Source organism: Lates calcarifer, linkage group LG3, assembly GCF_001640805.2.
Source record: "Lates calcarifer isolate ASB-BC8 linkage group LG3, TLL_Latcal_v3, whole genome shotgun sequence".
In the NCBI taxonomy this organism is placed as follows: domain Eukaryota; kingdom Metazoa; phylum Chordata; class Actinopteri; family Centropomidae; genus Lates; species Lates calcarifer.
In genome coordinates, this window is record NC_066835.1 from 1,829,919 (window position 1) to 1,846,838 (window position 16,920).

The following is a 16,920-nucleotide window of genomic DNA, read 5'->3' on the forward strand; positions in this document are numbered from 1 at the left end:
CTGAGAATGAAAAAATGAGAGAGGAAAAAAAGCTGCTTACAGCCTTTTGTGTCTCTATACGGAAATGTGTGAAGTCCTATAAAATGTCCTCAAGTGACATCAGTTGTGTCAGCATTGGTTAGGGCTGAAGACAAGAAGTTTGAAAATTAACAACAAAAAAAAACAAACAGTGTGAAGCTTGATGGTAGAGGCTCCAGGCTACATGGTAACAAGTAGCAGAACACCCCCAGTTCTCCAACCAAACTGTCTGTGCACAAGTTGCACTGTGGGCACCATTTTTTGACAAGGAATAAGAATACATGGAATAAAAAAAGCTGAAGTTGAGGATGAATTTATTCGATTTTTTCTGTTTCACCTCTGAACATGAGTCCTGGAGTGCACATCTGGAATGGGCATCCAGACATCAGGACTGCTTTAGGCCAATAACTAATTCACAGAATTGTTGGATTAATCAAAATATCCACGTGTCAAGTTTGGATTGGCAAAAACCATCTGTTTAATTATTTTATCTAGAGATAAGTTTCTCAATTGAGTTAATACAAGGCTTACTGCACCAGCCAGTCAAATGTACATTCAAAAGTATTTTCCATGGCTGAATATAACATTATATAAATCATGAATACATCAGTTAAAGCCTTGAATCTCCTTGAATTGTGTTTACGTTGACAACAACAGGGATCTTCATACCAGAACTCTCTTTTTGCTGCTCTGTAGATACAGTCCTGTTGAGATGCAATGTCAGTGCATCAGGGGACACAAGCCCAGCCACCTGGGAGACGAGGCCACTTCCCCCTGGACTGATAAACTGCACCTTAACCAAGATCATTATCCAACATCTTGTTATCTTAATGGGCCGGGGATAGGGTGTCAGAGCGACGGCCCTGCCATCTTAGGCCTTCTCATTTACAGATTAAAAAACGAAAGTGCCGCCCATTAATTATTTAGCTACAAGCCAACCCCTTGTCCACCTGGCCTCCTCCTCTTTCTCTCTCTCTCTCTTTCTCTCTCTCTCCCTCTCTCTTTCTCTCTCTCCACTCCTGCCTCCACTAGCCGTCCGCCTCTTTGGACTCGGCTGCCGCGTTTTGTGTTGCCTGAGCATTCGGTACAGCCGAGAGAAGAGAGGCAGAGAGGCGGATTAGCTTTCACTCTTAATCGTGTCGACATCTTATCACTGCTGTGGAAAGTGGAGAGGACACTGGAGACCCTGGGGGGTTCCAGAAAAATGAGGAGAAGAGGTAGAGTGGAAAGTAGGAAGAGGGGGGGTGGAGGGTGATAATTATCCAGTTTATCCAGTCCAGGCTATTACTTACACCTGCAGTTTACTGGATAGACACAGCAGAGTTCAGGAAGGGAACAGGGTTGACAGATAGAAAGTTGGAAAAGGAGGACAATGAGTGAAGCAGGAACATTTCACTGGCTACAGTCATGTGAAAACTCCTAAGTCCAATTAGTCCAGTCCAACTTTGTGTTTCTTATGTCAAAATAAGGGGTTGGGCAAATGTAGAGATAAAAGGTTTTTCATTTTTATACTGTATTCCATATACCCACACTTTCTCCAGTGAACACATCAATGGCTGAGTATGTGTGCCAAGTGGGTTTTGTAGAAGCTATAAGTTGACATTTTGGAAACACAAAATGGGGACGGCAGTGGTGTTGTGGTTCACCTGCTGTATCAACTGAAAATACAGAACAACAGGAAAAGAAAGGAACCCAGCCTGCACAAAGACCTGTATTGTCACTGTGGCAAATGTGAAACCTCAACAGATAAGGCCCAAACAGAGTGGCAGTCAACAGCTACAACATGGAAATAAGACACAGCTCTCTCAGACCCCCACTCTTCTCTTATATTTCTCCCCCTTTCTCCACCGGCGCTCAATCAGTGCTTATCGGTCCATCCAAACACCTGAAATGTACAGATGGACCAGGAGATACGGTAGCAACTGAAATGTAAGATAAGGGGAAAGAAAAAAGGAGAGGGCAAAAAAGAGGAAGAGAACAAGAGGAGGAAGAAAAGAGACACATAGCTAGTGAGAGGCCTGAACAGAAGAGCTGTGTGACTCACCAAACCAGCTCTGAATAGCTGCAGAGACACAGAACTAGAGACCGAACGAGAGTCATGAAAAGACAACAGAGGACAGAATGAGGAGGTTTCAGATCACCCGGCCCTTCACAGACGCCCCACTGTGGCCCTATTCTTCAGGTTGCTGGTCGCCATTCAGCGCTCATCTTTCTGTCTCAGACCTGGCAGGGGCCCCCGCAGCAATCAGAAGCCATCTTTAGGCTCTCCTGCTCTCCAGTGGGAGGCCTCCATCCTGCTCACTTACACATTAACACACACCGCACAGAGTCAGACCTGTTGCTGACCTGTCCCATCCAGCACAGCAGAAACAGTAATGTGTCACAGTATTGTGTTTCCAAGATGAACACATTTTGCCAGGTGTAACATGTGACGATGGTTAGGCTCTCCACAGCTACTGAGGTGGAAAAAACCTCCCTTTATAGATTTTAGCTCAAATACATAAGAATACTTTAATTATCACTATCATTACTACCACTGTATTATTGGTATCACTTTACTTCTTTTTTTTTTTTACATTGGACCACCCTAGTATGGTCTAGACCTGCTCTATATGAAAAGTGCCTTGAGATGACTTTTGTTGTATAAATAACACTGAATTTAACTGAATTTAATTGAACATTGAATTGAATGTATTGAATTGATTTATCCAAGAAAAATATCAAATTAATCAAATCACCAACTTCAGAGAATTAGCATGCGGACACACAAGTAATTTTGCACAAAGCAGAGCTTCAGTGGAATTACCACTATCAGTGCATTAGCTTGTGGGTATAATGCTAAATTTGCTGTTGCAAAAGGTGCAGCTTTGAAGATGCTAATTTGCACCAATGCCAGAGTGCACGGCTCATCTTTGCACACAGAGAACTGTTTAGCATTACAAGACCCCTGCTGATCCAACACATGACGAGAGTCTATACAGCAAATATTGAATGAATATGTCCACTTGAATAAACTTTGTTAATTTGCTATCTGGTTGGCAAACAAGAGGGAAAGTAGTCACTATGTCATCAAGCTTACTTTGGATTTTGCAGCACCATGTGGTGGCCCAATGTATGGCCCAATGATAAATTGGTTGAGATAAAATTTTGAGTGGTATTAGCTTATCATACATTTATTGTCTATTTAACAGTTTAAAATATTCTGCAGAGAATGTGTCTTGGTCAGATTTTTCTGTGTCAGGTTTGTGATCAAAACAAGTAACAGTGCAATAACAGCATGTTGGAATGCAGGTGCTTAAAAATCTGGTAGAGCTGGATAATATCAAGGGCCAACAGTTAATGTTCTTAATCCTCAGTTCCCCTTGTAATTACCACCAGTGTGGACCCAGGTAGAGCATGGACACAGAATAAGCTGTCTAAACTGACTCATGCTTCTTATACAGTGTTTGCTATGATTTTAAAGCAGTGGTAACTTTCTCTGGGCAGAACTGGGGTGTCGTTTTTAGAGTTACTCTGAATACATGTCAACTGAGCTCATTTTTATCTTAACAATGGCAATTTTTAAACTTCTTTAACTTTTACTTTGTTAAAGTTTCAGCAGAATATCGCCACTTAAACTTGGTTGGGTGTATCCTGCTCCTCCCTTGCTGGATGGCAGCTTTGACATGTTTCTGTTCCTTGTTCCTCTGTGTTTGGTTGTTCTTGTCAGTGAAGTCCTGAGTGCAGACAGAAAATAACAGCTCACTGTTGCCTAGAGACAATTACTACGCAGCATTGTAAAAACAAACTATTAATACTAATAGTATTAGTAGTAATATTATTGGGTTCTATTTGATATATCTGTATGTAAGTGCCCAGTCACATCACATGGTGCTGCAATTCAAAGTAAGCTTGATCAGGGTGTGACTTTGATCTTGTTTGCCAACCAGATAACAAATTCAGAAGACCACATCAGGTTCCACTCCTGTCAGCCAAGAGCAGAAATCTGAGGCTGCAGTGGACACAGGCTCACCAGAACTGGACAGCTGAAGACTGGAAATTTAGTCTGGTCTGATGGATCCGGATTTCTGCTGAGGCATGAAGATGGATTAGGGTTAGGGTTAGGGTTAGGGGTTAGAAGTTGGAGCCAACACCACGAAACCATGGACCCAACCTGTCCTGTGTCCAGGCTGCTGCTGGTGGTGTAATGGTGTGGGGAAGGTTTTCTTGGCACACTTTGGGCCCTTAATACCAACCAATCATGGTTTGAATGGCACAACTTAGTGCCATACATAGTGAGTACTGCTGCTCCCTATGCAAATCCCTTTATGGCCACAATGTACCATCTTCTAATGGCTACTTCCAGTATGATAATGCACCATGTCACAAAGCAAAAGTCATCTAAGACTGGTTTCATGAACATGACAGTGAGTTCAGTAAACTTCAGTGGTCTCTCCAGTCAGCAGATCTGAATCCAGTAGAACACCTTTGGGATGTGGTAGAACAGGAGATTGGCAGCATCAATGTGCAGCTGACAAATCTGTAGAAATGATGTGATGCAGTCAAATCAACATGGACAGAGCAAATGTAGGCACTGGCCAGTATTAGCATGGTGTTCCTAATATCCTAAACTGGGCTGAGTCAGAGCTGAGCGGGTTAGAATTTGAGTCAGTCAGTTAGCTATCTAATTTTTCTACTGGTGATGATTCTAACTTATCACATCATAATATAAAATTATGCAGTTTCTATAGGTAGGTTTTTCTCCACTTTAAACAGCTAAGTAAACCAAGTAGTTAGTATAGTTTTTTGACTGACAAATGTGTTGACAAGTAATGACAGGGATTTTCTCATTGTTTCATTAAGAATAATTTCAGAAAAGCATACGGAGACTGAACGGAATGATGCTTGAATATTGGACAATAAACATTAAATCACAATCATGCTACATATAAAAAAATCCCACTGCATCTTGATCTATGCTGTAACTAGTGTTTTCCTAAACAAATATGATCACAATAAATACACCACAGCATCTCCTTCATGACAAATGTGCACATTAAATCAAAGCACTAAAGGACCATCATTTACATTCACAATACCTGTCTGAGCAGGTGAGTGCTACTTCCTCTGACAAACAGTAGAAAAGATACAATCCTCAAACTGCAACCCGCCCTCAACACTTCACATACTGTTACTTCACACATCGTCAACAACCTAAGCTCTGTCCAAATATACAGTACACTCCAGGTGATACACACAGCATACACAAAACTTAAGATTCCAGATTGCACTGTGGGGAGAGTAGAAGGATGTTGTGGCATAACAATCATATCTATTTCCTGTCACACCTCTGCAGTGCTGACCCTCTATGTTTGATTTTTCTCTCTCTATTAGCACTCACACTTCTTTTATGTTGTACAACGTTGACAAATCACATTATGGAGTGAGTGTTAGCACCGAGGGGAGCTGTATAGATTATGGTGACAGGCAGAACGCAGTCAGAGAAAGGCCCCGGCAGATCCATGTCCTCTTTTTGCTCTCTATCTCTCTAGCCAGCTCAACTGGGCTCTTCATCATCAGCGTCCCACCACAGCAGCGGGCAGCAGGGAGTAAATAAAGATATGAAAAGAGCATGGGGGGAGAGGGATTATGAGATGTGAGGAGGCTGCTGCTGGGCCAAGCACTGCCGTGGATGTAGGCAGGGCTATAGTGGGAAATACATAGGAGAGTTAACTATGAATGATTGACAAATGGCAAACAAGGATTTTTCATTCTTTTAATTTAAATGTCAACTGTATGTGCATACTACTGCTACTTTCATTTATACTATTTGCATTAATCCCAGGGCCAGAAACTCAACCAGTCAATGAGATTATATTTTTAGTCCTGTTAGTCAGCATGATATCTCAAACCACTGTGCAAGATATTCTTTGACAATAGGGTGGGTCCATGCTGTGTGGAACACCAAAAGAGAGCAGACCTAAATTAACACCACACAATTATTATTCTATACTCTACTACAAAAAGAATGAGAAAAAGCTGTAATGGTGCACAACGGCCCAGGTAAATAATAAATTAATAAAATTAGGCCAATTTTTGAGACTCTCCCCAAATCTAATTTCGACATCTAGGAATGGTCCTGGGTATTAATTAGATCCTAGATGGTTCAACATCAAAGGATAATTTAAACATTTTGGTCTTTTTTTCAGCTGCTGCATTAAACCACAGTAACCAGATGTGGCCTCGTATTGTGATTGTGATCATATGTGATTTTCTGTGTGTTTTGATTCAGGTATGGATACAATAACATTTTTTTCTCGATGCTGTATTATTAAAACAACAGCTTTGACTGAGGTACAGTATGTGTTCTCTTGGGTTCTTTAAAAAAAAGTTTATGTGAGTTATTATGAAATTGTGAGCTTCTTCACAAGCCTGACACCCACTTCCACACTTGGCCATAGATGTGGACTGAGGCAACTTTTGTTTTGTTATGCACAGCTGTTAGAGCAGTATGTGAGTCAGGATGTTGTGAACTATTACTGTCAACTGGTAATAAAATCCTGTACTGTGCAGTATGTTAAATTTAAAGTATGCTGTTGGAAATGGTAATAAATGCCAATAAATGGACTGCAGTTATCTACCGATTTTATCCCAAGTGCCACATTTCTCCCCACGACAGAGGCAAGGATGCTAGTAGCTTTGCTGCTGATGGTGGAGAACCTAATCTTGACCAGAGCACAGGTAGCTCTCCTCCTGTTACAGCTGTACAGGAGGTCTTTGGTAGAAGGTCTTTGTTAACTACCAGAACAGAATTACTATTCTTTGATGTGGAGCAAGTCCACACACCAACACATAGATTACAACTCTGTATATATTTTTCAGTGACCTAGAGAGAAAAATAATGTCCATTTTTCCAGGAGAAAAAAGATGTGTATTTGATCATGGCTGTATTTGTCTGCGGCTGAAAAGAAATTAAAAAACTAAACTAAAACTAAAATTTAAATTCTCTAAATTCTGCTTTGGTAAGAAACTAGATTTCTGGGTGAATACAGGTAAATGTATTCCTCTATTCAATCCCTGAATGTGGGTTAGAGGTGGAAAAGAAAGAGAGCAGAGAGGGTTGGGGGTTCAGAAAGAGGAGTGTTTCTTTTCCAGCGAGAGCATTCTGAATTGTGCTTTATTCACAGAGGTTATGGTCTCCCGCTTGTCAAACCAGTTCCATCAAACTAATCCCACTGTGTCAACGTCTCAAGATCCAACACAGAACAGAGAGCGGGGGAGGAGTGTTCACGGCTCAAAGTTTTGTCTTCATCCCCAAAGGCCTGTCAGCACTGACGACACGCGTACAGATTCAAGCCGTCTTTCTTTCTGGACATTTCAGGGCTTATGCAAAACAACATTAAGATGTAATTTTCTAAACTGTTCTGCATCTAGTCTGAAAAACTATGCTAAATCACCAAATTACCTTTCTTGTATCTAGTATTTGTCCAGGATTTGGGATATTTGTCTGTAAGATTTCTGTTTCCACCTAAATACAGTACAGATGAAGGGCTATAGCACTAGAACATTGCATACTACACAAGGCATTTTTCCAGGAATGGAATATGTAACATTTCCAGCTTCATCTATCTGTAAAAGTGATTGCTTTGTCACTTTCACCTCCATTCCCTTCACCCACAGCAAAACCCTTACAGATAGTTCAGAATGCATGATCATCCAAGAATGGGGTGTTTCTCTGCTGCTCATTGACTGTCACTGGCTACCAATGGCTGCCTGAATCAAATTCAAGTCACTAATACTTGTCTAGAGAGTAATTTTGGGGTCTGCACCCATTTACTCAGACACAGTCATACAGGCTTATGCTTCTTCTCGGCTACTGCGTTCCTCAAAGGAATACTATCTGGCATTGCCATCCCTGCAAACAAGGTGACGAGCTCCCAAATGCTAACAGAGCAGGGACGTTCCTCTCTATCTTCAAGAATCTCCTTGAGAATCATCTCTGAGAGCACCTCCTCTCCTAACACCTCCTAACACATCTAACTAGTACTTACTGTGCACTTTCAGTGAACTTCTTTACCTGATCTCCTTGCACTTATTCAACAGATTTAGTACTTAGTACAAGGTCTCTGCACTGAAGCTTTGGTGTTGTCCCTCACTTATAAGTCACTTTGGATAAAAGTATCTGCCAAATGAGTAAATGTAGTAAGAGAAGTCTGATGTGTATTTTATAATGTCAGATGGTCCACAAGCGTGAAATTACAAGAAGTTGGACTGGGACTAATTTCTGTATCTTTACTGGTGAAGGTCATCCATGTTGTTGCATAAAAGTTAAAAATGTAGGGAGTGAGTGCTGGTAAGACTGAAAAGAGTTACTGGGTGGAAGAGCCACAGTGGCTTCAGAAAGTATTTAGTTACCTTCATATTTTGCACTTGTGTTGTAATTGTAATGAATAATGTATTTTTGCTCGACAATCTAGACTAAATAATGTGTTTCAAAATCAAGAACTGAAATCTCTCATTTACAAAAATATTCAGACCCTTAATTCAGTACTTTGTACTTTGATGCCCATTTGACAGTAATTACAGCAAGTTATCTTTGGAAAGTCTGTAGAAGTTTTACACACCTGAATTTTGGGTAGTTTATCCCATTCTTCCTGGCAGATCCTCTCAAGCTCTGTCAAATGGGAAGTTAAGCATCAACTGTCACTGTCAGGTCTCATAGGGCTTCACCATAGGGATGTTATTAGCCAGGTGATATTGTGTGTTCCACACATAGTGTTTTACCCAAAGGGTTCAATTTTTTTTCACACCAGAGAATCTTTTTTTCTCATGCTCTCAAACTCCTGAGAAAATGATTGCCATTTGGCAAACTCCATCCCCCTTCTGGCAGGTTGTCTCACCTCTGTGCAAGATTTCTGAAGCACTGTTAGAGTGCATTCTTGGTCACCCTTCAGACAAGGTCAGAAGGCCTGGTTACTCACTGGTTCCAAACTTTTTCCATTTCACAACTAGAATTACCACCTGGCCATTTTATGCCACTGCTAACCAGTACAGTTGCCATCAATTAATGTACAAATTCTTAAGTTCTGGGCAAGAATGTGTTTAGTGAGTTCATCCTTGAGTCCAAATGAATGTCTATGCCAGATTTTAGGACATTCCTTATATCTTGCTTACAAGAATGTGAGGTCACTGTGACTACAGCCTTTGACCACCAAAATCTAATCAGTTCATCCCTGAGTCCAAGTGAATGTTTTTTCAAGCATTGCTGAGATATCACATTTAGAAGAATGGGACAGATGGATGGATGGATAACCAAAAATTACAATGCCGGAAACACTCAAAGTTTTAGAAATGATTTTGTACCCTTGCCCTGTGCCTAACCACAATTTTTATCCCAGAGGTCTAAAGACTTTGACTTTATGGCCTGATTTTTGTTCTGACATGAGTGTGATTTGAGGGACCTTATATACAGAGGCGTGTGCCTTTATAAACAATGTCCAATTGATTCAGTTTGCCACGGGTGGACTCCAATCAAGTTCTAGACAAATGAAGGTTAATTAAAGCAAAAAGGATGTGCCACAACAGGGTTGGAATCCTTCAATATTTAATTGTTTTAGATATTTTCAAATGGCAAAAATCTTTCATTTAGTGAATGAGAGTAGAGTGATGATGAAAAATTAAAAATAAATCTACAAGACATTAAGATATGAAAAATGTAAAGGGGTCTGAATTTCTGAGGCCACTGTATTTTTTGGTTCCAGAAGCAAAAGTCCCATTCATTTTCCTCATATATAATGTTACATGACCCACTGTTCCTCTACAGCCTGGATTACCATGAAACTCTCCCACTTAAATCATCAGTACAAAAGATTAATAACTGCATTAGATGATATCTGGTTGTTTGATAAGAAGTCAAAGGTACAAACCAGTGTACATAAAAGCCTCACGGCAGAAGTTAATTACAGTGTCTATGGTTCATTTTGTCAAGAAACATTCAACCACCAAGCTTAAAATGTCTGTCATCTGCACAGCTAACTGCAGGCAAAAGTTGAACATTTTACTTTTGAGAAAACTGATACCACAATCTACAGCTTAAAGTAGTTCACTTTTAATATCACAGACAGAGCTGAGCTGCTATGGCGCCATGTTTTGTTTCCAACTGCGATGACCAAGTGTTTTGAATTTGCTGACGCTCATGGGTATTACAGTATTAAAACTGATCGGTGTAACATACACTGATATGATCATTACACCGAGTCCTTTATTTCCAATTTTAAGTAAAAAATAAAGTAAAAACTTCATAACCTACAGTATTAACAGTATTATTTGATTTATTTAATGGACCAAGAACAAGATCAATAAAGCTGCCTTCCCTGTTTTTTTAATATTCTGGGATTTTTTTGGGCCCCTTGGAGGAGTGGGACAAGACTACCATTTCCTGAAGTTAGCAAAGAGCAACATTAGCATGCATTTGCAGCAATGTTTGTGTCCACCTGATAAATGTAAGATTAATATCCGCTCTCCTTTTAGCTAGTTTTGGGCTCGCCCAGCTCCCGTCTCTTTAGCTGCTAAATGTTCCACTATGTTCCCCAGCTAGTTGTTAACTGTCTCTGTCTGCTGTTTGGTGCTGGTAGTTTTCGGAGAGTATGTTAGAGATTCATATCAGAACAAAACTGTCAGTTGTTGCTGGAAACAGGGGATGATAAGAGTGAGCACAAAATTGGGCCACTAAACAAAAATGATGCTAAAAAGCTCTGTGGAGCTGAGGGAAACTTCTTTTGTCATTACCACTATATCCTTTCACATTACACATTTTGATCCATCATTAATAAAAAAATATTAAGTGAGGTTTTTTATGTTGTGTTGTTACGTTGCTGTTGCAGCCTTTATGTTCATGTGACTGCATTGGCTTCAGACTTATGGCATGCTGGAAGAATTACACAAATGTTTTTACGAAACAGTCACAATCATGTATTCAGAAATGAGAGCAACTTGTAAAATTGCCAGCACATTTATATAACATGCACGTTCAAAAGGGGTTTTATATGTTTCAACAAACTTTGCTGTATTTTCATCAGAACAACTTTCAGGTGAAGAAATAGTCCCTGTGAAATCTGTTGAACGTGTGTAGACAGGGATACAGTTGCTGGAAAAAGCTAAATTGGAAAATGTAGAATTTTATGGTTTTGGTAATCTGGCTCAACCAAACCTTTAGGTTTCCTCTTCTGTGTGAATTGTGGTGGGCTTAGCAGAGAAACATAAACTACAGGAACTGATGCCAAAAGGCAAGGTTTTACAGGTAGACAGAAATCTGATAGCCAGCAGTTCCTTGTATTTGAAAGCAGATGTAACAAGACAGAGTCTAGAATACTACTTTTATTCAGTCTTTTCTTCATGTGTTTGTCACAGGAGTGAAAAGAGGAGAGTGTCAGTTACAGCAAACAGAACAGATGAATCAGGTAAAGTTACAGGAACTTAATCAGATTCCTTCTGGTATCTTTGAAGTGGCCCCATGGTACCTGTGACATTTTGTTGAGTTTTCATCTGGTGTTTTCAGAAGGACGCTGTGAAACATGTCAAACGGGCAGGAAGTGTAGGGGTGACTGAATGTGAAGGGTGCCTTGACTTTGGAGAATTTCTTGACTTTGGGTCAGCACAGATGAAACTGTCATCTGTTGCATATGCATGCACTTCTGGAGGCCCATATGCCTGCACCATTTTTTAACAATTCAAATAAGCTCTGTCCACACAGCAAATCTGCTACTGGGTATCACTGCTACTCACGCTAGAATCAAACTCTGATAATAGCACAACCAACACCTACTAAAGCTGTTTTCTGTTGGTGCTTTGTAGGTTTGATCTTGTGCTGGAATGAATTTTATTTTAAATGAGTATTCAAATCAAATCATTTATCATTTGAAAATGCAAACATTCTCTGATTCCTTCTTCTAAATTGTGAAGTTTATAGTTGTAGTTTTTCTTAGATGTACATAATTGTAAACTGAGATCTTATAGGTTACGGATTACTGAGTTATTCATTATTCTCTTGAGTCAGATTTTAAATATTTTCTTATCTGTGTCATTTTGAGTGAGTGGAGAGATGGACTAAAACTTGTATTGTTAATATTCTCAGAGGTACTTTGACAGTTCACTTCACCACCTGTCAGTAGGGAGGCACAATCTGCACTCAGTGTGCTCAGACCCACAGTCATGTGATCCAGCAATATGATAATGATTTTTCACTTATCTATATAAGTCAACACTGAGTTTTTGTAGTACATTCAGTACATACTGCACTGTCTATTTTTATGAACAATACAAACAAGTCCCATTGTTTTTTTTTTGTTTTGTTTTGTTTTTTTATAGTGGGCCTCCCTTACTCGCACACCAAAGCAGGGAGGTCAGAGTTCATGACAGGACTTTACGTTGAGGTTTATATTAGCACATAAACGGCATGGGAGTCCACAGAGAACTTAGTCTGACCCAGAGCCTAGTGAGTGAACTGATCACCACCTCCCTCTGGGCCAAAAACTCCAAAGGATTCCTGGCATACCACTGCTTCAATTACAGAGGTGGGGAGGAGAGAGGACATCACACCACAGTCTGGCTACATGGGAGAAAACTGCATCGGCTATGAAGGAATTTTACAGGCCGTCCGCAAGGTATTCTCACAGAAAACTTGATGTATCCAATATTGTTCCCACTAACAAAGTAGGCTAATGTCAGTATTTACCGTTTAGCGCTCAGCTCATCTGTTTTACATACAAAATGCTCCAAACAGAACATTTCAGTAATACTTTAAAATCTATACTTAGCAGCGTATTCACTGACTAGCCTATTAAATATTATTTACATACACAGTATGTGCATGCAGGCGTGAGTGGTTGCCAAGCAACAGCTGCTGTAAGTGGAAGACGAAAGACAGGAGACAGAATAAATGCTGGCAGGGCAGATGTCAGAAGAAATTTCTAAAAGTAGAGCATTTGGGAATCTCAGAGTGAGACTGAGCAGAGACGCTGTCATATCTTAAAGGAGCAATTCACCAAAAATACAAAAAACATATTTTCTCATTTACTCACTCACTATTGGCTTTCAGTCTCACAGGTTTTGGTTTTGTTTGTACAGGCCTACTGTGGCTACCCCATCATAACAGGGGTGAATGGAATTTAGTTTGTGGTGCATTATTAATGGTAGCTCAAAAATTTGATAACATTACTCTGTATTATTCTGTTCACTGGGATGGTGGTGCGGTGGTAAACTGTCGCTTCACACCAAGAAGGTCTGGGTTCCTGGTTCACCTTGTAGAAACCAAAGCTCTCAGTTTCACTCAGCTGCTAATTCTCAGTTGTATGAAAACCACTTCAGCATTCAATAATAACCACTCTGGATGAACTCAGAGTGAAAATGCCCTTTGTCTCAGTGTCACAGACAGAAGACAAAACATGTTATTTAATCTGATGAGGAAGAAGAATACTACCTTGCATCCCTCACAAGCACTGACACCATAGTGGTATCCAGAGGACTTGTCCTGGCAGACGAAGCAGGGCTTGTAGACTCTGGGAGGGGGTGGCGGGGACGGCGGGCTGGGGACGAGCTCCTCAGAACTGGTGCTCTGTGTTTCAATGGCTGCAGGAAATACAAACAAGAGGAGGAAGATAAAGAGGCTTATTTTTAAATGACTCATTGAGACATCTGAAACTAATAAGACATTTACATGTAAAATCAGTAAACAAGACACTATTCAAAAGTGCTCACCACAGAGAATTATTTCCAAAGGCCTGGATACGATCACACATAAATTCCTGGATGGTATTTTCTCACTCTAAATGTCAGAGGGGAACTCTGAGTTGTGCATCGAAATCAGTTTTCTAGCACTACTCATGATTAATCTAGTCTGATTAATATGAAAAAAAAACAAGTATAATGTATATTATGAGTTTAACTGGAACAGTGTAAGTGTTGTTTTCCTGTTTATGGAGAAGGGATTATTTCTTGGAAAATAGCAGTGTAAATTTCAAATCTCAAGTCACGACAAAAAAAAAAAAAAAAAAAAGCTTTCTGGCAAAGACACATGGAGGAAGTGAAAGGCCAGCAGTGAAAAATACTTTCTACAATTTTCTTATCTTCTTTGGTTACAACTAATCTCACTCAAAAATGCGGGAGCAGTGTTATGGGAGATGAGCTTGTAATTTGTAATATTCAATACAAAAGTACCAACCATACATCAATATAGAGGCTAGCAGTCATAGCACACTTAGCACCTGGGAGTGAAAACATACCAGACTTTGAATCTATGCTGAGACCCAGGCGCTGCCCTCATGAACACAAACCTATCTGCATAGAAAATGGAGGACAGTCTCTCCAGCATCTCTGCTGATTAGATTACATTCTTCCGTACTTCATCAGAGTAAACTCAATTACTGATGGTAAGGGACAAGCTCTTATAATTACTGGACCCTCGTCATTTCATGAAATTCCCTGGTGGTTTAATCTAATCTTCTGATATATTCTCCCTGTGTGACTTTTTGCGCAAGGCAAATTTGCAGCTTTGCATTCAGCATCTTCAGTGAGGGAAGTCTACGGCACATACAGGACTGTACATGAGGATAGATGTTATTTCTGTAATAAGGGATGAGAAAGTAAGATGACCAGCAAGGTTAATTAATATGAAGTGATTTATAAATCTACCGATCCTCGCTTTTATCTGAGTTTGAGGAGAAGTCTGGGCAACAAGGAGAAGTCACTGTGACTTGTTATGAAACACTGACAGTGTTACGTGCTGTGTTAGGATTTAGAAAAGTTTGCTAGTCTGAATTCCAAGTGGCATTTATCTTAGAGTAAATAACTTCAGAGGAAGTCAGCCATGTTATTTCTTCATACTTGGCTTCATTGATGGGGACAGAGAGACAGATATTTGTTTTCACTGAAGTCAGGTCATCTTGTTGGACCACATGTTTTTCCTCTGTTGAAATGAGCCAGGGGTTTGACGCATCTGAGAGGTTAGGAAGGGAGGAAACAGACACTGCATTTTGTGCATGTATGTACAAATGTAACTTTAGGCCTATGGGTAATACAGTGCTAAATGTTATAATTGAATCTAAGCACATTAAGCACACACTCTTACAATCTCCTGCCTTTCAGTTAACACACTACAGAAGGCTTTTAAAATAAAACTGAAATTGAAATTCTCACCTCTTGTGTAAAAAACATAAATGAGACCTATTGTGTGTATTTTTGATGCAGTATATTATACACATAGTGTTAACCATCAGTCCGTCAGAGGACCAGTGTGCTGTTGAGCTTTGTATGCTACTCAGAAAGTGGATACTAACCTAGCTTACTAATGTAAACGATGATTCTCCTTAACCTTACTTCTCCTTCAAGTTAGTTCAACACCTGTCAAGTTGTCAGGAGCTCTTGCACGCCTTGTGTCAGGTCTGATCACAGAGAGCAGGGGTATTTAGCTAGCTAGCTGTTTTTCTCTCATGGATCCTGATGTGGTCATATGTGGCACATTGTCCTACTGTCAAAAACTCACAGCAACATCTTTTAACCTTAGATATATTTTATTCCATGGTTTTAAACACAGTGTGACAAAGTGCTGAGGTCACACAGATGGTGGCCCTTCAGCTGGACCAAACTTACACAGTAGTGTACACAAAACACCCTGTTAGGCTGCTGTAATAGGAATGATACAGAAGTGACCCACACAGATATTGCAGTCATCAGCTCATACCAAAAATTCCAACCAGTGCACACAAATTTAAGGGCTGCTGTCACTAAAGAAAAACAAGTAAAAGGTTTTGGGTTTGGGTTTATTCTCCCCATGCAGGTGCTCCAGTTCTTTCCCATAGTCCAGGTTAAATTCATTATTTACTCTAAATCCCCCAGTAGGTGTGAATGTCAGAATGAATGGTTGTTGTTCTCAGCACATTGTAATGTGTGGTAGTGTGGGTGGACCACTAGCAACAGGACGCTAGTCTACTTAGCATTAGTTCCAGAATAGCGGATTAGTTCAGAGAGACACAGGAATGAGGGGTTTTATGATATTTTATCCTACAGTACGTAATACTGACTGTACTATGCCAGGTCTCAGGTCTTCACAGCACTACGTTCACTAGTCACACATGAGCAGCAGAACATGGACAACACAACCATCACCAGGTCATTACTGATGAGCATCTCTGTCAGAACAGTATATCAGTATGTACGTACAACTAGCTTAACACAACAAAAAACAAAGAAGGTACCGCCTTTTGGTGCTATTGAACATTGCAGGAAAAGCACATAAACTAGACTGGCTGTGACAAGAAGGCTGCCTTCAGCTGTACAAGAAGCAACAGCCCTGTATCTACCACATACCTACACACAGACATATACATAATGAAAGGCAGGGTAAGACGTGAAGCTCAGCATACCGATTAAATATCAGCATACAACCAGCCAACTAGTACAGCTAAAGTTATTTAGTGTGTGAACTCTTCTAAGTTATGGCCAAAGACATGTCTTGTGTGGTTACAGTGACTTTGACCTTTGATCACCAAATTCCAAACAATTCATAATTGTTTGTGCCAAAGAAATTCCCTGAAGGAATATTGTGTTTACAAAGCCAAAAATGCATTTTTTGTGTTACTGAGATATCATGTTCATGAGAATGGGACAGATGAACGGATGGACAGATGGATGGACAACCCAAAAGCATAATGCCTCTGGCCACAGCTATTACCAGTGTCTAGACATAATGAACAAAAAATACCTCTTACCTATTACAGTGGATTTTTTTGGGATTTTGTTCTAAACAAAACCTCAAAGTCACTTTTGAACTGAAAAGAGATGGGAACAATTTTCTCAAGCAAGCAGTGAAAGTAAACAAGCAGTCTAAACTGCTTTGGCAGGATACAAAAGGAAAACATGAAACAAAAT

The 16,920-nt window shown here is 40.0% G+C and overlaps 1 protein-coding gene across 1 annotated transcript in view; it reads right to left on the minus strand.

The window, feature by feature from the left end:
* Positions 1-16,920, minus strand: part of LOC108900257 (retinoic acid receptor alpha-A) — a 73,245-nt gene that overhangs the window by 43,686 nt on the left and 12,639 nt on the right. Inside the window, exon 2 of the mRNA XM_018701227.2 lies at positions 13,475-13,623. Coding sequence (XP_018556743.1) covers positions 13,475-13,623 — 149 coding nt within the window. The remainder of the gene's footprint in view (positions 1-13,474; positions 13,624-16,920) is intronic.